The sequence below is a fragment of the Hypomesus nipponensis genome, chromosome 7 (assembly GCF_054491055.1).
Source record: "Hypomesus nipponensis isolate SF chromosome 7, ASM5449105v1, whole genome shotgun sequence".
NCBI classification, from domain to species: Eukaryota; Metazoa; Chordata; class Actinopteri; order Osmeriformes; family Osmeridae; genus Hypomesus; species Hypomesus nipponensis.
The window spans coordinates 2975001-2996196 of record NC_140367.1 but is presented as its reverse complement, the minus strand read 5'-3'; the positions used below and the strand labels follow the sequence as shown (position 1 = coordinate 2996196).

The window sequence follows — 21196 nt, the reverse complement described above, 5'->3', positions numbered from 1 at the left end:
ATGAATGAGACACTAAAACCAACTGATGATCACGATAATCCTTGTTGATACGAATAGCCCAGGAACACTGCGCCACAATAATAATCTCACCTACAAAGAAGGAATCTAATATATTTGCTAAGAGATTGCACACAACTATATGGAAAAACTATATTTAGTAAAATTGTCTACCATGGATACACAATCAACGTTTTGTTGCCAAAGAGAAATTATGAAAAAAAAGAAAAAAAAAAATATATAGATCGCGTTTCCCCACCCCCCTTCCACTACCAGCCCACGCACACTGTCACATCCTGAACTGTGGGAAAAGACTTGCAGAAACATTCTGAGAACTTGACTGATGTCAGATGGTGCTCTGCCAGAGGGGTCTGTTCACTGTACAGAGGAGCGCCGTTGCGACACTACATAAACAACCAAGTTGCCATTTGTCTCTGAATAACTGCTCAAGATATCTATTGCTTAGAAATTTGGCCAAAACTGTTTATTACAATTTTTCAACAGTTTCTGTTGACAAGAACCCAAAGTATTAATAAATCAAAGAGACATGTTTATCCTGTATGGGCTGTTCAACATTAAAAGCGTATTTCCCGCTAAGTAATTGGCAGTGCAATTCCTATACAGCTGTTGTGTCTTCATGGATGTGTTCCCCTTCTCAGCTGAGCATGGATAGGCACGTGTGTTGTGAACAGCGTTCATAATAAAGGTTTAACGTATAAAAACAATCTTAAAAAAAAAAGAAAAGGTGTGCGTTTTAGAAAAGCGCGAGCAGCAAAGCGTAGTTGGTGGGCAGGTCCAGTCTCTCCTGTGTCTGAGGCAGAGCCTGCAGCCTCTCTGGGGGGGCCAGTAGGCAGGCGGTGGGGCCCAAACGCTGCCACACACAGCTGTTACACAGGGGACCCCCTGCATCCTCGCTATCCATCTACAGGAAGGGAGGGAGAGAGAGAGGCTGGGATGAACAGGGAGGGAGGGTGGCTGGGAGGGAGGGAGGGAGGCAGGGATAGGGAGAGGCTGGGAGGGAGGGAGGCTGGGAGGGAGGCTGGGATGAACAGGGAGGGAGGCTGGGAGGGAGGGATGCTCAGGAAGATGGTGAGGGAGGAGGAAAGTTGGGGAGTTGAGGTGCCGATGTTCCTCACGTATTTGATGGGCAGCCTGCTCATGACGATGGTAGAATCTGCCATGACCCGGTTCTGACACTCTCGGACCAAACAAATGGGCCTGTCGTCACTGGTCAGGGAGCTGGTCAACTCTGAGCACAGGTAGTACTCCTGGGGAGAACAGATGCTACAGGTTAGCCTTCCAGTTCCACAGCCTGGAGGACAGATGCTACAGGTTAGCCTTCCAGTTCCACAGCCTGGAGTACAGATGCTACAGGTTAGCCTTCCAGTTCCACAGCCTGGAGAACAGATGCTACAGGTTAGCCTTCCAGTTCCACAGCCTGGAGGACAGATGCTACAGGTTAGCCTTCCAGTTCCACAGCCTGGAGTACAGATGCTACAGGTTAGCCTTCCAGTTCCACAGCCTGGAGGAGTGGAAGGGGAGGTGTGGACCTGTGGGGTTAGTTTGGTCAAGGAAGTCACCTTGATACCTTGTCACCTTGACTTTCTAAGATCGGTATAGGGCGGTGGGAGAACGTCTGACTGCAGATCAGTAGATTGCAGGTTCATATGAATAAAAAGATGAATATGACTACTCTGTTAGAAGAATACAACTTTTGCTCTGCTGTGCACCGTTTTGTTAAATCCACACAAGCTGTTGATTTACATCGCCTGAAAACAGATGTTTGAGAAACTGTGTGATGTCATCCAGTTTCCTGTCAATTTCTCAGAATTAAGAGCCCCTTTGAGACAAAACTAATAGACCACTAAGATATCCTGCCCTCAAGGACCATCTGGAAGAACACAGAGACAGAGCTGGGCTGTCAGACAACAAAAGCAACTCATGACTAATGAGAGACACAGAGAGAGAGAGACATATAGAGATAGAGACACATAGAGAGAGAGAGAGAGAGAGAGAGAGAGAGAGAGAGAGAAATACAGAGAGACATAGAGAAAGAGAGATGAAGACAGCAAGATAGACGGATGAAATAATGATTTTTTTAAAATTATTATTAAAGGTCCCATGACATGACATTTTTACTTTAGGAGGTTATTTATTGAGTTCCTCTAGCCTGCCTTTGGTCTCCCAGTGGCTATACATTTCTATAGCTGTAAACCAAGCCCTGGATATTCTTCTCTGCCTTTGAGAAAATGAAAACTGAGACGCTCGGTTTTGAAAATGTCCCTATTGTGACGTCACAATAGGGAAGGAGGGCAGTTCTCACCCCGGCCAGAGTGAGGATGTTGGAGATGTTCTTAGTGATGATCAGGTTCCTTTGAGCCCTGGTCACTGCTACGTACAGCAGGTTCCACTCATCCTTCGGAATGTCACCTTGGGGGAAGGGGGAGGAGGAGAGGAGGGGGGAGGAGGGGGGGAGGAGGAGAGGAGGAGGAGAGAAGGGAGGGGGGAGGAGGAGAGGAGGGGGGAGGAGGAGAGGAGGGAGGAGAGGAGGGGGGGGAAGAAAGGAGGGGGGAAGAGGAGAGGAGGGGGGAAGAGGAGAGGAGGGGGGGGAGAGGAGGGGGGAGGAGAGGAGGAGGGGGAGAGGAGAGGAGGGAGGGGGGGAGAAGAGGCATAGTGCAGTGATTTACAGTGGGCTGACAGGACACACACACACTAAGACTTGGATAGGCACACACACACACACACTATGATGGATCCGCAGACACACACCTGCTGAGAAGCGGATCCTCTGCAGGTTGTGACGGGCCACAGGGACTTTGGAGAAGTCATCAGTGACCACCACTGTGTCGAACTCCAGACCTTTGGACTTGTGGACTGTCCCCAGAATGAAATCTGGACGAGGAGAAATTATACATTTGTGTACAGAAAATATGTTGTTTGAAATATGTTGTGTGTCTGTGTGTCATAGACAGAGTGAAAGAGGAAGGATGAGGTCGTGCTAAGAGCAGGATGTGATGCGTGAGGGGCCGACCTGCGTGCTGGCGGTTGTCCTCGGAGCAGGCTTTGATGCGGTTCACCAGCTCAGGGATGCGGTTGTTGTACTTCTCCACCACGGCCAGCTTGGTCTCCAGCTCGCGGTCCTGGGTCTTGGTGGCGTAGTCCTTTAGGCCGGCGTAGCCCCCCAGACTCACTGACCTGGAGAAGCTCCTGATGAAGCCGTCGCTGATACCTGCTCCAGGGAGAGGAGGGACGACAGGCCGTGAGAGAGAGGAGGGAGGAGGAGAGAGAGAGAGGGGGAGGAGGAGAGAGAGGGACGAGGAGAGAGAGAAATAGGGAGGGAGGAGAGAGAGAGCGGGAAGAGAGAGAGAGAGGGAGGAGAGAGAGAGCCAGAGGAGAGATAGGGAGGGAGGAGAGAGGGAGGAGAGAGAGAGGAAGGAGGAGAGGGAGGGAGGAGAGAGAGGGAGGACTGGACAGGGAGGACAGAGGTAGAGAAGGAAGGGCCAGGGCAGGGAGAGAGAGAGGGGGAAGGGAAAGAGAGAAAGAGAGCATGAGAGAGGGGAGGAGGGAAAGAATGGGAGAGGAAAGGAAAGAAGGGAAGGACTTACCTTTTGTGCGTTTTTGTTCTGGCTGCATCAGAAGCCAGATGTCCATGATCTGTGCAAGGCCAAAGTTCTCAACCCCCTGGAGAGGTGAACACAGGTGATATAAAACAAATCTGGGCGTGTGCACAAGTACTGTATCTTTGTGTGTGTGTGTGTGTGTGCCTCACCCCTACGATGTGCAGCCTGCAGCAGGGGTTAGCGTCAGTCAGCCTCACAGCCTCGCTGAACACAGTGACGTTACAGCGTGACAAGATGGCCGTCTTCCCTCGAGCTCCACTCACACCTGTCTGGACATTACTCACCACGTCTGAATCCTCTCCCCTCACACTGCCTGTGCGGACGCACACACACACACACACACACACGCAATCAAAAGAGGTAATTAAGTGTAGCATTCCAGTGTTGCTGTCAGGAACAGTGTTCCCTGGTGACTCACCTTCCTGCTGCCCTCCCACCAGGACCTTGCTGACGTGCTTACACACCTGTAGGATGCTGGCGCCAACATACGCAATCTCAGCTCCAAACCGAAAGCTCTGCAGGAATAATGAGCCATGTCACAATCACAGGGCTGTTAGTACAGGTGTGTGTGTACCTGTGTGAGGTAGTACACCTGTGTGTGTGTGTACCTGTGTGAGGTAGTACAGGTGTGTGTGCTGGACGTGTTCCAGGGCATTAACAGCTCCTCTGAAGGTGTAAATCTGCTGGTGAGGGTCTCCTACCAACACCTTCCCACAGCGCTGAGGCAGCATGATGTCCATGATAGCTAGCAGACACACAAACAGACTATTACCTGGGGTACAGGGGCATTGTGGGTAGTGTAGTCTTGTATCTGGCGCACAGGAGTGAATAATGGTCTTATAGCACAGTGTAATCTTGGTAGGGGAAGAACAGGGGCATTGTGGGTAATGTAGTCTTGTACCTGGAGTGCAGTCCTGTGCCTCGTCTATGAGGATGACGTCATATTTGTCCAGACACGGTTGGCTGAGCTGCCAAAGCTTCAGATACCCTGGAGATGGATGGACCAATCAGACTGCTGCCCTTCTAACGCATCCTTATCTCCAATGTAAACATGAAGACTCACTCACCATCATGGGTCATGTGATGTTTTTCGTTGCCACCGTTTAGATCTACCATTTTGTCCCAGATGTTTTGAGCGTCCCTCACATACATCTGCAGAAGCACATCCACATTCATTCGACACTTGCTTTCTGCAACACACATCACAGTTCAAACTGAACACGTCTGGCCTATAAACCGGAGGCTCAATGTTGATCTTTGACGGTGAGATGGAGGCTCTGAGATGAAGGTGCCATCTTGTTGACTCCTACACACCATTTTGGCCTCGTGGTCGATCTCCTGCTCCTGGCCCTGGTTGTTCTTGAACTTCCAGGGCACGTGCTCAGGGGTGACGTGTGTGTCGGTCGAGGCCATGTAGGAGCTGAGTGTGAGGGTCACCACCTTGGCGTTGATGAACCCCCCGCGACCTTTAGGCAGCCACCAGGCCACAGAGAAGGGCCTGAGGTTGGGGGAAAGCTGCTTTCTCACCTGGTACCTTGGGGGGGGAGAGACGACAATGACTCACTGGCTGCCTTGCCGTATGTCTGAAGAGCAGCTCACTGACATGAGGACTGGCATGCTACCTGACTAAAAATGAACCTTGATCACTGTAATTTACCCTGAAAACTTATCAAAGGAAATTATAATGACTTGATTACATAAGAGAAGATAAACTGCCACGAGTCAAGTATTGGCATTGGAATGGTAATCCAATACTTTAAAGTGTATTTTACTCTGGCAGATAAGAGTTGAACTGACTTTCTGCCGACCGCTCCAAAGGCCATGGAGTGGACGGTCTTACAGTCCACGTTGCCGGGGAAACAGCGCCGCGCCTGGGTGGCAACCGACTTGTTGAAAGCCACATACAGGAAGCGGAGGAGAGGTCTCTGCTGGGTGTAGTGGACAAGCGTGGTGGTCTTCCCTGTGCCTGGAACACACACACTTTGTGCGTTGTTTTTCAATCCTAATGGGCCCCGACAATTCACATAAATTCAAAATGGTGTGTTATCTCTAACCACTAACCCTTAATGTGAATCTAATTTGAACCCTAACTTATGAAATGTAAATAGCCCCTGAGAAAAGCATTTTAAGTTTTTCCATGTTTCACTACATTACACAAGGACAGTTAAACAAGACCACACACACACAAACTTTTCATCTCCCTTAGCCACCCCTCCTCCCTCCCCCCTGCCCAACCCCCCCACAAACACACACACACACACTCTCATTTTTCACCTCCTCCACCCCTCCTCCATGATCCACACACACACTTTTAAGTCTCCAGCACACAAACCACCGCTGTCCTGCATGTTTTAGATGTTTCCCTGCTCCAACACACCTGATTCAAATAATTGGGTTGTTATCTAGCTCTGTAGAAGCCTGGTAACGAACATGCATTTGAATCAGGTGTGTTGGAGCCAAGAAACATCTAAAACATACAGGACAGGACAGGGTTAAGAACCACTGTTTTAAACTGACAATTTCAGGAGAGCACCCTCTGGTGACAATTCCGTGCAGATAAACAAACCAAATAATCAAAACGCCCGCGTATTGAACATACTTCCATGTAGATGAACATGTAGAGTTTACGTCATCACTCGGGTTGAACTGAGGGCGGGGCTCACCTGCGAAGGCCACGATCTTGACGACGTGGTGTGCCTGGATGTCGTGATTCAGGATCTGCTGCTGCTCTTGGGTCACCTGGACCGGAACTCTCCTGACAAGACAGGCACGAAGAGATCAACACAGTCATGCGTTAAACAGATGAAACAATGTCACACAAGGTCTGTGCGGAGAGAGAGAGAGACAGAGACAGAGACAGGGACAGAGACAGAGAGACAGAGAGACAGAGAGAGAGAGTCAAAACAAAGCAGTTTTCCCCCGACTGTGAGGACCAGTAGAGAGAAGGCCGTTGGCTGTAATGAGAAAAGTGGCCTCACCCAGTCTGACGGCTGCTGATCCTGAGCGGAGCGTTCTCCATCAGATGAAGCACATAGTAGATATTGTAGTACCGTCTGGAGGTGAAGATGGAAGGGAGGGGAAAGAAAGATGAAAGGAGGAACAAAGAAAAGAGATGATAAACCGTTTCACCCTCCTCTTCTGCGGTCTCGCCAGTTGTGCTCCTCCTCCTCTACCTGTTGCTGATGTTTATCTTTCCGTTCGTCATGGCGAGCAGCACGGTTGCCATGGCGCTGAGGTACTCCGAAATGTCGCTAAGCGACAGCAAGCAGGTCTTCAGACGAGCCACCAGGTCCAGAACGTCCCCGACGTTGGGACACAAGACCAGGATCAGGGCCATGGCTGCCCATGGGTTAGGACCCTTCAACACACACATTGCATTACATTTACATTACATTTAGTCATTTAGCAGACGCTCTTATCCAGAGCGACTTCCAGGAAGTACAGGGACATTCCCCCCCGAGGCAAGTAGGGTGAAGTGCCTTCCCCAAGGACACAACGTCATTTGGCACGGCTGGAAATCAAACTGGCAACCTTCAGGTTACTAGCCCGACTCCCTCACCGCTCAGCCATCTGACTCCCCCACACACACACACACACACACACACACAACCCTTACTATATAGACACTATAGACACTGGAAAAGGTGTGTGTGGTACCTACCCCTTCGATGCCTTCTATATCAGGGATCCTGTGTTTGAGACAGGCCTCTGCCTGTGGAAAGAGAGGATGCGTCCTAACACCGTCTAACACCGCCTCAGGCTTCACCCGCTGGGTTGGCTTGTACTCCGCCATGAATCTGGAGCACACACACACACACACACACAGGGTAGATGAGCGCATGAGCCTGAAAGCAGCGTTTCGTTGTCTACGTTCACCACAGGAGCCACCGACGAGGCCTCACTTGATCATGTTGATGACACTCAGGGGCGTCTCCTTGACGATGTTCTGTCTCCTCAGCAGGAGGTAGATCTCCTTCACGGCCTCCTTCTCTCTCATCTGGTAGCGGAAATACAGCTTCTTCCAGGGGACAAACTAGCCACGAGACACAGAGCGACACAGAGTCAGTTAAACACACACAGAGAAGAGCAGCCTTCACTAGTCCTGGTGGCTGGAAAAATCCCACAACTTTGCTCTTTGCTTTCATTTCATTTTTTTATATGTATCATTCTATATCAGTATCGTTGTTTCTCTCTTTTCTCCTCAAAACCATCAGTCCAACTCACCACCTTCTCATGCCCCAAAGCTTCCCCCATTCCTCCCCCTCCCACCCCTTCTCTTCCCACAGCCCCTTCCTCCCCCTCCACCCTCGCCCCCCCCTCCCAGCTCCAGGCACTCACCAGTGCCTGACTGACGATGTCCCTCCAGCGGCGACACACCAGGCTGACGTGACGGTAGAGGTCCTGGGCAGAGAGGAGGCTGAACACCAGCCGGAGCAGCTCCTCTGGAAGGTCCTCCACGTGGCCCTGTGGCTGCACCAGCCTGGTGCTGGTCCCCAGCAACCCGTAGTGAGCATCAGGGAGGGCCTCCACTCCCTCCTCCTCCACCCGGGCTAGGTCTTCCCCTGATGCTTTGGCTGTAGCGCCACGCTCAAATTCGTCATCATCCCCAAACATAGCCTCCGTCATCCCTTCCAGATAGTTCACCACCTCCTCCTCTTCCTCCTCCTCCTCCTCCTCCTCCTCCTTCATGGGAGTGGCAAATATTTCTGCTAGCTCCTCCTTTGTGGGTGTGGAAAATTCATCCACAGGCTCCTCCTTTATGGGCATGGCTGCCCTCTCTTGCAACGTCGGGCTTCTTGTGAACGGGAGAGCTCTGCTGAGTCTTTCTGCGGTTGAGGACGAGCTTGGCTGGGCGGTTTTCTGAGGGCTGACCTTAACGACCCCTGTCACTGGGAAGAACTGGGTGATGCCTTTCTGGTACTTGTCAGTATCTCCATCTGGAGGGAGAAGGAAAAGAGGGGTGAAAAGGAAAATTACGTAATACAAGTTACAGGAATACTGGCAATATGTTGTCAATCTGCCAACTGAATCTTGCACGTTACACAAATGACGTATCTCAAATTAAGGCCGATTACCGAGTTTTTTTCTCTTTGTGGGTGTTCGGGGATACTTTGCAGGCGACCTGGGGTAGAGTCCCCGGTTGGGGTCGGAATTGCTGCGGTCAAATGCATGGGGTTGGGTGAGGGCTTCGGTACCCTCTGGTGTCATACCGAGTTTGACACATTCCTCTGCATCCAAATGTCTCCGCTTTGCTTTCCCTGCAACGGCAAGAAAACGGCTAGACTGCATCAGTTGACTTAGCTACAGGACCCCAAAAAGTTTCTTGTGAACAATAATCCCTACCTTTAGCGGCTGACTCCATGGTGAAGGATTGTTTGATGTCTAGTATTTAAGGGACGTCATTTGTTTCTTACCTTAGGACATGGAAATAAATACAAACATAATAAACTGCAGTTAGCTGGACGGTTATGCCATGCCTCACTCGATGCATACGGCTTTAGGTTACTTCTGACAATACACTCACCCTGTCACGTCTTCTACTTTAACAGGCAGGTTTGTTTTATATCTAAACGTGAATGTTTACAACTTCTCTAGCTCGCTGCTTCCTGGATAGAATTTTCCGCAGACAAAAAAAAACATTACCGCCACCTTCTGTTCCGGAGTGTTGACCACACTAAATCGCTTCGCGGAGGTTTTTAGTGACTAGTTATTCAAGCGGAATTAAACTCATATAGTTTAATCACACCCTGGGTAAAAATACAGTAAGAAAAGTACAAATAATACGGGCCTTTAATCAATTAAATCACTAGTAAAATGTACGTTTATTTGGCATTATTTTCATTTCAGTACTGGTCCCTTGGTCTACCACCGTAAACATCAAACGTTTTTTGTTACATTTTTATTAGGTTAACATCACTACCAAGGCACTTATTTCAGAACAGTACCATTTTTTTTATCAGTTGCTTTTAGGTGAAGTTTAGTCTGTCCAGCAAGGGTTTAGTGGAAAACTGGAACGTTTCCATAACTACTACCAATATCAAAGGTGCAACTACAGGTGAATGCTGGTCCTTGACAAGATGCAGGATAATACATTTTGTACCAGGATCTTTCTGGACTGTTACACCACTATTTGGCCTCCTTCTCTTGTTGCATAGACAGCCCAACACAATCACCCCTCCTTCTATCCTCTCTCCTAGGCTTTCCTGTTCCCCCACATTTCTCTGCTCTATCACTGTTTGAGCACAGGGAGTTCATTGGGCTTGAAGAACGCCTGGGCCATGCCCATGCCAAAGATGTAAACTTTAGAGTCCACCACAATCTTTTCTTTCTTCATCAACTCTGCAAAAGAGAAAGAAACAACGCCTGTGTTTGCATTTGGTATTTTCAGTTTAGATTAGTGCTGTCAACTCATAAAAATATTTAAATCGCATTAATGTCATAGTTAACTCGCGATTAATCGCACATTTTTGACGCCTTTAAAATGGGTTTGCGTTAACGCCATTAATAACGCGTTAAACTGACAGCACTAGTTTAGATGTGTTGGTCATTGCTGGTACAGGAATGGTACATTCCTGGTTTAGCTGTCAGAGGAAACATTGCAATTACAATTATAAACACATTGGAAGTATCATGGTGTCTGTGAGTAAGGTTTTTACCATCGACTTTCCTCTGAAATTCATCAAGGGGAAGGAGGATAACATCAACGAACTCTGGAAGTACAAAATAATAAAAACCCTTACATTACATTACATTACCGTTACATTATAAAAGTAGACATCTCGAGAAAACAGCTCCATATTGTTATTTATTACTGACTGACAGTATTATTAGTGTGCGTGTGCATGTGTGTGTGTGTGAAATAAAATAACATTACCTCCTTCTCCTGCAAAATAAAATAAAAAGTACAGAATGAATTTAGATGTCAAGAATGTTACACTGTTATTAAATGTAACACTAATCAAGCAACATAAAAACAAAGTTTAAAAAAACGTGAAGTGGATATTAAATGTTGTTAAATGTTTGTAGGGGAGATGAGAACATGTACAGTATCCAAACTTTTCAGCTTAAGAACTACATTTACATTTAGTCATTTAGCAGACACTCTTATCCAGAGCGACTTACAGTAAGTACAGGGACATTTTCTTCGAGGCAAGTAGGCCCAAGGACACAACGTCATTTGGCACGGCCGGAAATCAAACCGGAAACCTTCTGATTAATAATCTGACTCCCTAACCGCTCAGCCATTTGACCCCCAGAACTAGTTTATCATTATCAAGCCCCAGGCTTACCCAGTTGCTGAGAGGGGTGGATGTTCTCCGGATCATCTCCATTGATGTTTACCATGATTATCTGTGTGGTGCAGTTAGATAGACCAGGGTCCAAACATGTCACTGGGGGGGAGGAGGGGCGTTTAGAAGGCAGTGAAACATGCATGATCTAAACCTGCGCAACTGATGGCTAACTTGAAACCAGACATTGTGAGACTTAATTGTGTTTGTGTGTCACTACTCACCCAAGTAAATGGTTGGCCACTGTGTGAGTGTGTGTGTGAGTGTGTGTGTGTGTGTGTGTGAGAGAGAGAGATAAGGACCCACCTGGGGTGACCCCCACCACCTCCCCTTTGTAGCCAGTCTCCTCCTTCAGCTCCCTCAGGGCAGCGTCCTCCGCACTCTCACCTTCATCAATCAGACCTGAAGACATCAAAACGGTCATTTGTTTAACGTCAGATAATCAATTACAGTCAATTGCGGATATCAGACCATACACGCACGGTATCTGAAGACACAGATGAAATAAATTCTGCAGTTAAATGTTTGCAGTTAAATGTTTGACATTTCAGTTTCTGCTACTACTCCCTAAGCTTGGGCCAACTGTTGGTCTGGATCTAACCTGCAGGGAACTCCAGAGTGTAGCATCCCATAGGTGGGCGGAACTGCTTCACCATGACAACAGAGTCTTTGTGCAAGGTTCTTTTCAGGAGGGCGATTATCCCCACACCTGGGAAGGTACAAAAAAAGAGACGTTTGCTTATAAGATCCCCACAAAACCACACACACACATATACAGCACACACACACATATACAGCACACACACACATATACAGCACACACACACGTATACAGCACACACACACACACACCATCTGCCTCTGAGTTGGATTGTCTGGTGGTCCTTTTGGCTGTCTCCCAAATTCTGTTTAAAGACAAAATGGAGAGAGCTTACAGTAACTGTAGCTGGCACACCACCAACCCACAGATTAATTGGTTCTGTAAAATACAATATACCTTGTGTTTCCTGCGGGGTCCACATAAGTGGTTTTCTCAAGCATCACCCACTTTCCAGATGCAAGAAGCTAGATGGAAAGTAGTTTTAAGTCGAGTTAAAACCATTACACGTACTACCTGACAATGAAACCTCACGACAGATTTATTACCTCCTCCTTTACAATGTGAGGAGTGGTTGTAGCTTTAGAATCTGTGTTGCTGCTCATCTTTCCTGTTTGGAATCTGTCGACAGGAAATAGATTTGTTAACTGGTTAATGGAATTAAACAGTCATCATACTGGTAAGGCCTAGTTGGATCAAATAAATCATTCGCTACAGCTTTTACAAAAATGGTTGATTAAATAGATAACGTTTGTCATTTTATTTGAAACTATGTTTATTTAAACTTTCTAAAATTAGCAGATCCGCTTACTAATTATTTAATGTAACTGACTTGAAATGTTCCTGCAGTGCTGGCTGACTAGCTTGTTAGCTAGCCATCTAGGCTAGCTGTATATATTTATAGATATGTCAGACAAACTGTCACTTTCCGAAACATTTTATACAGAATCGTGGAGGAATAGGCTACCGTATAAATACAAGACGCTGCAAATAATCATAATAAGACGAACACATGAGCTGTTAGGACGACCCACTCACGTAAAAGTCCAGAGGTCCAGTGCTTTAGCTGTGTCACAAATCAGCGCGTTTTATATTGACCACGCCTACTTGCGTCCCACAAAAATACCTCCCCATCTCAGAACTTGAAATGGTATCCTTCACAGAAATAGAAAGGGATCATTTCCCATTCCATCAACAAAAAGTATGGTTTACACTTTTACATATATTTAAACATAAATATCGCAAGTACCTTTAAATTCGATTCGTTGGAGAGTGTATGTATGAGGATCAAATAGGAAGTATTTATTTGTTATTTACGGAAAGTATAGACGGACACACTTAACTTCCGGTACAGGAATTGCAGCATGAAGAAGGAGCAAGTTGTCAACTGTCAGTTTTCGGCCTGGTATCCGATATTTAAGAAACATACTATCAAAAGGTAAACCAATACACCAGACAAGCATATTGTTGATCATGTTGTTAATGGTTTCGCCCCCCCAAAAAAATGCTAACATTGACACGGTAGCTAAAATAGCTAACTTAGCTTGCTAACGTTGTGCATTTGGGCAGTTGTGCACTTGACAAGTCTTATAGTTAACATTTGCTAAGACTTTTGCTTCTTGTGAGGGTGACTTTCTGTTTCCTTTATTTGGCTGGAGACAATAATCCGGATCCTTTTGACCAGATTATGCCTGTCACAGTATCCTGGGACAACAGAGATAACAAAGTTATCCAATAAGTGCAGTCAAATAGATGTGGTGTAGCTTATTGCCGCTATTTAGTTTGTGTGATTTATCCGTTGTCATGGTCGTCGTAGAAAGATTTTGATGATCCTTTTCATTTTGTTTTGTAGTTTGATTCTTCCGCTGCCTCAGAATGTAATTGATTATTTACTGGACGATGGAACACTGGTAGTTTCTGGGGGGTAAGCACAGAAACGCACCCACCAAATCACACGCGCACACACACACATGCAAATGCACACACACACACGTAAACAAACTCACAGTGAGTGTTTCTTCTTTACAGGGACAACAGCACACAGCAAAACCAAACTAACAGTGATTCAGAGGCAGAAGAGGACATTCAGGTACAGACCAAACAAACGGAACCGTCTTCTATTTGAAAAATACAAGATTGTTTAACATTAATGTTATTGGTGTTTCATTTTCATCCCCTAAATCACTAGTGGTCAGATGATGAGACAACCACCACAGTCATAGTAAGACATCATATAAATATTTAAACAGATATTTGTATCTGTTTATTAATCTAAACTGCTTCTTCCTTGTGTGTGTTTAAATAAGGCTTGGCTGTGTGTTTTAGGCTCCGGAGTTCCCAGAATTCAATTCCAAGGTGTTGGAGGCTATAAACACCCTTGGAGGGCGAGTCTTTCCCAAGCTAAACTGGAGCGCCCCAAGGGTACATATCTCTCTGACAGCTCTAGATTCCAGACTTCCCTATGTACCTCAGGTTAAATACTGTATAGATGTGTTTCTGTAGACAAGACTACAACCTCTCATTCAAACACAAATGAGGGCCACTGAGAGAGTTTGCAATGTGGTGATTCCTGATGATGTATCTTTGAATATTTCTCTCTCTCCTTCTCTTCTCTCTCCCTACCCCCCCCCCCCTCTCTCCTTCCAGGACGCTAACTGGATTGCTCTGAACAGCTCTCTGCAGTGTCAGAGTCTAAGCGATATCTTCCTGCTCTTCAAGAGCTCTGACTTCATCACCCACGACCTCACACAGCCGTAAGAATGCACACAGCTTTTTAGCGTCGGGTGATTTCAGACGTCTCGGTCTCCTATCCGCAGTTGAAGCTCTGGAGGGGGCAGTGTCTCAGCTGTCCTGTCAGAGTGGTTGTGAGACACGGACCCCTGCTTCAGATTGACTTCTTCCTTTGGGTTACAACACCTGGTTGTTGCAGCCCTGGTATAGGCGACACTTAATTAGCTGGTTGATTTACAACGCTCTAAAATGTACCGAGGCCTTTGATGCATGGGATGCAGCTCTCATTGATTTAGTGTGGTGTGTGTGTGTGGTGTGTGTGTGGTGTGCACTGTCAGTCTCTTGATTGATTGTTTTCCTCCCTCTACAGATTCCTTCACTGCAGCGACCAGGACACTCCGGATCCACCTATCAACTATGAAGTATGATACACACACACACACGGTTGGGATCTTTAGTGTCTCCCAGTATCTTGTTCAGTGCTGACGGAGCTGTGCTGCTGTGCTCTGCAGCTGGTCCTCAGGAAGTGGAGTGAGTTGATCCCTGGAGGGGAGTTCAGGTGTTTCGTCAAAGAGAACAAACTGATTGGTGAGGAGGAGTAGAGGAGCATATTCTTTACATCGTCTTGACCCCCAGTAGTGAACTGAAGCCAGATTGAATAAGCATCTGTTTGTGTGTGTGTGTGTGTGTGTATCCCTCTCTGTGGGTCCCCTGCAGGTATCTCTCAGAGAGACTACACCCAGCACTACCATCACGTCTCTAAGCAGGAGGCTCAGATCTCCCAGTCCATTCAAGAATTCTTCAGCCAGAACATCCAGCACCGCTTCCTGGAGGAAGACTGTGAGTCTCTACAGTCTATCTGCGGTCTATCTCTACTGTCTCTACAGTCTATCTGCGGTCTCTCTCTACTGTCTACAGGCTCTCTCCAGTCTATCTGCAGTCTATCTCTACTGTCTCTACAGTCTCTCTACGGTCTCTCTTTACTGTCTCCACAATCTCTCTCCAGTCTATCTGCGGTCTATCTCTACTTTCTCTAGTCTATTTGCGGTCTCTCTCTACTGTCTCCACAGTCTCTCTCCAGTCTCTGTGTAGTATGTTGCATTATCCGCATTGTATCGATGATTGACTGTCATATTTCAGATTTTTTTCTTTCTTTCTGTTTTACAGTTGTTTTGGATGTCTACAGAGACAGCTGGGTTAGTTATATATATTTTTTATTGTATATTTGACATCCAACCATATTGTTGTTGTACCTTTGTGTCTGTCTCAGGGGGTTTTCAACCCATGTTTATGTGTGTGACAGGGAAAGGTGTGGCTGATCGATCTGAACCCCTTTGGTGAGGTCACCGATTCTCTTCTCTTCACGTGGGAGGAGCTAACCTCAGGGAATAGCCTCTCTGCCAATCAGGAAGAGGGGGACACAGCCCAGCAGGTGAATGACTATTCTGTGACATCACCGCTGTCCACGTGAACCGAATCCTCCCAAGCTGCTATGGTGCAAACTGTGTGTGTGTGTGTGTGTCAAGGAGGCCCCTGCGTTCCGCCACACCACCAGCGAGGTGACAGTCCAGCCGAGCCCCTGTCTGAGCTACAGGATCCCCCGTGACTTTGTAGACCTGTCGAGCGGCGAGGACGCTTACAAGCTCATCGACTTCCTCAAACTGGTGAGAGAACAAGCCACTGCAGAGTAGCTCGTTTCTGTAGGAAGCAGTAAATTAACACCCAAACAGGAAGTGAAGCAGGAAGTGCACACCCAAACAGGATGTGAAGCAGGAACTGAACACCCAAACAGGAAGTGATATCCATGTCTCGCTTTAGAAACGCCTTGACTGTCTTTGTCGGCCGTTAACTGTAACGACAACACTCCACGAAGACAAATATTTTAATAACCTTTTGTTGACTCGTTGTGCAACACAGACACACACAAACCCTGGCCAAACATTTGCCAACTGTCAAACAATGTAGGACAGGTCCCAAACACATCAGAGATAAGTTGCTCCTTCACCACTCACTGTGTCTGTAGTCTGACATTCTCACTCCTCCCTGCAGAAGAAGAACCAGCAGCAGGAAGAAGAAGAGGAAGAGGAGGCACAACAGTGACCTACATCGCTGCAACAGAGACCCACATACACTGTTGTTGCATGTAGATAACTTGGTCAGTAAACATTCTATTTTACCCCTTGCCCCTGGATTAAAGTCAACAAACACAAGGGGGATTAAAAGAGTAATCCGTCTGTTACAGACAGAATGTTCTGTGTGGGACTAGAATAGAGGGGAAGCCAAGCATCGTGGAGGCTGCCTTAATTCACCATACAGTGTGTCTTCCACTTGATCGAGATCTTTATGTATAAAGGTCATGCAGAAGGACTAGCTTAAGCATATCTCTCTGTTCTGTGGGTCTTCTGTTTCTTCTTCTGTAAATACTGGAACCTGGTGTTCTCAAAGGGCTGTGGGCTCGGCCAGATAGCAGCACTAAATAATGACTGGCTTTGTAGTGCAGCTCTGAATTGAGTCTTATCATGGTATGTATGTACAGTGTTATTTAATTAACGTAATCAGTATCCCACAAGGTTAGCATACACACAAGCAGCTCACACACTCACTTCACATAAGGTACATTTTAGGGGGGGGGGGGGGGAAGGGGTGGTATAGACACTCTAATAGCAATATGAACATTTGTGCATGATGTTATAAGCATGTATCCCATCATCTTTGGTTCCTGTAAAAGTATTTTTTTTGTCTTTGTTTAGTTTTAACATGTTTGTGGATAACAGGGGTTCTGATTGGGTAATAAATGTGTGGCTTACACCATGTTTCCCTGTCTCTGTTTTTGGTCAATAGGAATTCAAGCCCATAAAGAATTTCGTCAAGTGTATTCTATGGAAGCAAATCAGTGACATAATGTTTTGAAATTAAAAGGCATTGAATACTTATACTGAAATTTAAACACCAACGAATTTTGGGGGTTTGAATTCACCTCTTTAAAATCTGAGAAAATAATTCAGGTTGGTCGAATTTCGAACAGTAAAATTCTGACCCCTCCCTCTCAAGCTTCAAAAATTCAAATAGAACAAAATTCATGCTGTTCAAATTTGAATGGTGAAATTCATTAAATACTTTGAAAATTGTTTTTACATTGAAATACAATGTAATACAATTTTTATTTCAATTTGAAATTAGGTTGAATTTCAAGAGGTGAATTCAAAGCCAAGAAATTTGGTAGTGTTATAATTTCAATATTAAGTATTCAATTCCTTTTAAAATTCAAAACATGTCACTGATTTGCTTCCACAGTGATAAAACTAATGTTATACCACTGTTGGCCTATAGGGAGCAGCATTCCCTTAGAATCAGGCATGGGTAATGTGAGACTGAAGCGTTTTACTATGGACTCGATTGAAACAGTAAGACAGCTCCTTCAAAGGCCTGCTTAATCCATCATTAGTTCATGTGGCATCTGTAATACATGACATTAGAAAAGTCCTACCTAATGAAATGTAAAGATTGTGATAGTGTGGGTGTGACAGAATGTCCCTGACCACTTGCACACCAGTTGTTTTGGTCACAGTGTCTCTGCATGGTGGGGCGAAGGATGACATCAGCAGCGCCACGTTTGTCCACTTAACCGGGGGTGCTGCTGGGTAGCGGACGAGCTACTGAAAGAGAGAAGCGAGCGCCCCCTCTCCCCACCCCTCCTCCTCCCAGCCCCCTCCCTCCATCTCTCCTTCATCAAACGGCTTGCCAAGATGGACATAAATTCCACCTCTCCTCTCCCAGCCAAGCTTGAGTAATCATCTTTGAGAGGAAGGGGGTGGGATGGGGGGATGGGAGTGGGGACAGTTAGGGGGGGGGGACTTGAATAATCAAACTTCAGAGACTTGCTGACTCAGAGCTAGGTTTTAAAGAGAAAGGGAGGGAGGGATAGACAGAAAAGGAGAGAGATTTTCCTGAGCTGAGATGGAACTGAAGTAGTTTGCAGCTGGAATACTCATGAGCCCTGAGAGTGGAACACCCAGCCTCCACCATCACTGCCACTCACAGATTCAATGTGTTTTCCCCCTTTTTTCCTCACAAAAACATTCACCCTCCAAGGACGTTAGAGAAAGGATGGAGCATTGTGATTCATCCTCGGCAGCCTTACTAGTGTGTGTGTGTGTGTGTGTGTGTGTGTGTGTGCGTGCGTGCGTGCGTGCGTGTGTGTGTGTGTGTGTGTGTGTGCATGCGTGCGTGCGTGCGTGTGTGTGTGCGTGTGTGTGTGTGTGTGTGTGTGTGGGTGTGTGTGTGTGTGTGTGTGTGTGCATGTGTGTGTGAGAGAGAGGTCAGACAGAGTGAGAGAGAAATTAATATCATAAAAATTGCTGCCCATATAATGAAATGTATCTTATTATGCCTGAATAAATGAGTTTGAGTAAAACATAGACTTGTCATGCATGTAATGAAACTGCACATAGACAACATAATCCTTCAAATTCAGTCATTTGATGAGCCAAGTCAGATGTCTTTATTTTCAGTCTGACTGTTGGTGTCCCGACACACACTTATTTGATCGTTCTATGTCTACGTGTCCTGTCAAAACAGGCACGAGATTACAGAAGGCTATCATGATGTAAGCCTACCTTATGTACCAAACAACGTGTTTCGGTCAACATACAAAATAATTAAGGACATTTTGACTGAAGCGTTTTGGTGCATTGCGAATTATCTATTGAGTCTCTTAACATCGAGTCACACTTCCACAGACTCGTATGCACGGGCGCGCGCGCACTCGCATAGACACAGTTGTGCGCAACGCGGACAGGTCGGGAGATGATGAGCAACTTGCTATCCGCTATCACATTGCCATAACAACCGATGGCAAGCAGCATGCGAGATGAAATAATTGTCCACTCAAAGGGTGATGCACCGCTGAAGGGAGGAACACAATCATCTCAGCGAAATGAATAAACGGAAGTGTTTATGAAAACGACAAAGCGAGCAATTTACGTCAAATAGATAATCCAGCAGTTTGATCATTGCAGGTGCAACCCCCGGCGGTTGGTTGTCGGTCAAACGGACACCAAGGCAGACTGAAAGGATTAAACACAAGCTACAGCCTGTGTGCTATCGTTACATTTGTGGAAGACTGACGGACACTGACTGAAGGTTCTCTGTTTTGTCTTGAGCTAACACATGCTTCTGAGCTTCACGAGCAGGAAGCTTAAGCGTGTAACTCCAAGCGTGGGAAAACGGCATCGCTCAGGGGCTGTGAGACGCATAGAGCTTCGTTTGCCCCGTTTTTTCCGGTTTCATCACCATGGCTCGGGAGAATGGAGACTCCGGGAAAGGGTCGTGGAAAAAACAAGTGGACGACATAAAGATAATATTTGAATTGAAAGAGATCCTCGGAACGTAAGTAGCCTACTGTAGACCTTAATCAACATTCATTTGTCAGAGCAAAAATAACTTAAAGCATAGACAGTTGAAACTTTGTTACGGTGTGGTACATTCGTTCGCAATGTTATCACATGTGCCTTATCAGTTTTGATACAATTATTATGGATCTTTCTACGAAAGATCTTTCAAACAGCTTTCAAAAGAGTCGTTAGATTTTTTGTGTGTGCCTGATAACAATAATAGTTCGGGCATAGTATAGCCTACGAATGAAAGCCTATAGGTTACTCATTGGTTTCATGGGAACAATGCTACACACAGATTAGTAGCCTACTATAGCCTAATGGCATTTTTGTCTTGTCTTGAGTTTAAGAACATTTGTTGTAGGCTACTGCCAATCTCTGAACGACATTTGGATACGCAGGCGTCCAGTATCCCTCCAAGCATAACTGACTAGATGTAGAGCAAAATGTCCCCGGAACGGACTGTCAAATTATTAAGTAAAAAATATTCGAAATGGTGCTGTGGTGTCAATTTTCCGTTAGTATCTGTATTATCAGTGGAGACTCCGTGTGTTGATTTGTAGAAGGGGGTGGGTCGGATTAACTCAACCGGATTAAGGGAAGATAGAAACCTCTGTAGTTAGAAGTAGTTTCATCATTTTGCGTATTACAAATAACGATAGTGACACGGTGGTGAGATTAAAAAGATTACAAACATTTTCTAGCTCAATCCAGTCGTCGGTTTCTCATAATAAATGTCCCCCGTGTGTGGACACGCAGGTCCATCATTCACCATCTGTCCCCAAATGCGACTATGAAGCAAACGGGGCAACATCCCCATCATTACCCTCTGCCCCTCCTTTTCTAATAACAAGAGCCTTAGACATGTTTTCAAATTAAAACACAATCCTGGTGTTCTACGGGTAAGACTGCAGGTATGACGTCTCTTGGTGGTGATGTCTGCTTGGTAGCCTTGACATCCATTTGTTTGTGTGTTGGTGTGGGGACCTGTCCTGCTGAAAACAGCTTTTCCTGTGACCTCTGACCTGGCGGTTACTTGGGCGGGACGCAGAGATCTGCTCTCCCTTTTGCTCCATGGCAACCGTTCCCATTTCGACACAGTCTGGCCATCTGGGCATGAGCACACACACACACTCATAATACACACACACACACACGGATACACACAAGCACGGATGTGTACATGGAAGTGTGACGTGTGGGACGGCGGGTGATGACATGTTTGCGTGTGATCCAGGGTAGCAGACAGTGGAGACATATTAACCAGAGGTCCGATCAGCCTTTGTACTCTTCCTGCAGAGCAGTGGGTCCTCTCATTTCTCTCCCCATCAGCAGAAAACAAGAGGGAGGCAAGGGAAGAGATGAGCGACAGAGAAAGAGAGAGATGGGGGAGCTGTGAGGTAGAGAAAGAGAGTGAGAGAGGGAGACAAGGGTCTGTGTGGCATAGTTAAGTCAGAGTGATTTGTGTATAGCTTAGAAACCTGTTCTGGTTTCTCAACCAATACCCGCTCCCAACAGATGGAGGAGAAGTAGGAGAGGGCAGAAGAGGAAGGGAGTGAGAGAGGGAGA

At 46.3% G+C, this 21196-nt stretch overlaps 4 protein-coding genes across 5 annotated transcripts in view; 2 read left to right on the top strand and 2 right to left on the bottom strand.

The window, feature by feature from the left end:
- Window positions 1-459: 459 nt before the first annotated feature.
- fbh1 (F-box DNA helicase 1) lies at window positions 460-9306 on the bottom strand. Its single transcript, XM_084701202.1, has 22 exons — window positions 9142-9306; window positions 8961-9031; window positions 8693-8875; window positions 7956-8554; window positions 7520-7650; window positions 7279-7414; window positions 6791-6975; window positions 6596-6670; window positions 6281-6372; window positions 5415-5583; window positions 4932-5151; window positions 4685-4769; window positions 4519-4605; window positions 4226-4362; window positions 4036-4132; window positions 3767-3930; window positions 3603-3678; window positions 3029-3226; window positions 2767-2889; window positions 2321-2427; window positions 1134-1265; window positions 460-919 (listed from the first exon to the last, which is right to left on the bottom strand). The coding sequence occupies exons 2-22, from the start codon at window positions 8977-8979 to the stop codon at window positions 752-754; spliced, it is 3183 nt and encodes a 1060-aa protein (XP_084557328.1). The 5' UTR covers window positions 8980-9031; window positions 9142-9306; the 3' UTR covers window positions 460-751.
- Window positions 9307-9406: 100 nt separating this feature from the next.
- On the bottom strand, window positions 9407-12671 carry nudt5 (nudix (nucleoside diphosphate linked moiety X)-type motif 5). 2 transcript variants are annotated; one of them, XM_084701207.1, is made up of 10 exons: window positions 12543-12671; window positions 12053-12125; window positions 11904-11971; window positions 11759-11811; window positions 11508-11615; window positions 11213-11308; window positions 10907-11008; window positions 10492-10500; window positions 10274-10327; window positions 9407-9956 (listed from the first exon to the last, which is right to left on the bottom strand). In XM_084701207.1, the coding sequence occupies exons 2-10, from the start codon at window positions 12107-12109 to the stop codon at window positions 9847-9849; spliced, it is 657 nt and encodes a 218-aa protein (XP_084557333.1). In that variant the 5' UTR covers window positions 12110-12125; window positions 12543-12671; the 3' UTR covers window positions 9407-9846. The 2 variants fall into 2 exon arrangements, with proteins under 2 accessions (XP_084557333.1, XP_084557334.1); XM_084701208.1 differs by lacking the exon at window positions 10492-10500.
- Window positions 12672-12807: 136 nt separating this feature from the next.
- On the top strand, window positions 12808-17042 carry cdc123 (cell division cycle 123 homolog (S. cerevisiae)). The gene is made up of 13 exons (XM_084701203.1): window positions 12808-12942; window positions 13357-13428; window positions 13533-13593; window positions 13693-13725; window positions 13830-13925; window positions 14151-14257; window positions 14605-14656; window positions 14747-14822; window positions 14952-15074; window positions 15402-15430; window positions 15538-15666; window positions 15761-15898; window positions 16284-17042. Exons 1-13 carry the CDS (start codon window positions 12869-12871, stop codon window positions 16332-16334), a joined length of 1041 nt encoding a protein of 346 aa, XP_084557329.1. The 5' UTR covers window positions 12808-12868; the 3' UTR covers window positions 16335-17042.
- A 2040-nt stretch (window positions 17043-19082) lies between these two features.
- camk1da (calcium/calmodulin-dependent protein kinase 1Da) overlaps window positions 19083-21196 on the top strand; it is a 39852-nt gene continuing 37738 nt past the window's right edge. Inside the window, 1 exon segment of the mRNA XM_084701360.1 lies at window positions 19083-19622. Coding sequence (XP_084557486.1) covers window positions 19528-19622 — 95 coding nt within the window. The 5' untranslated portion in view covers window positions 19083-19527.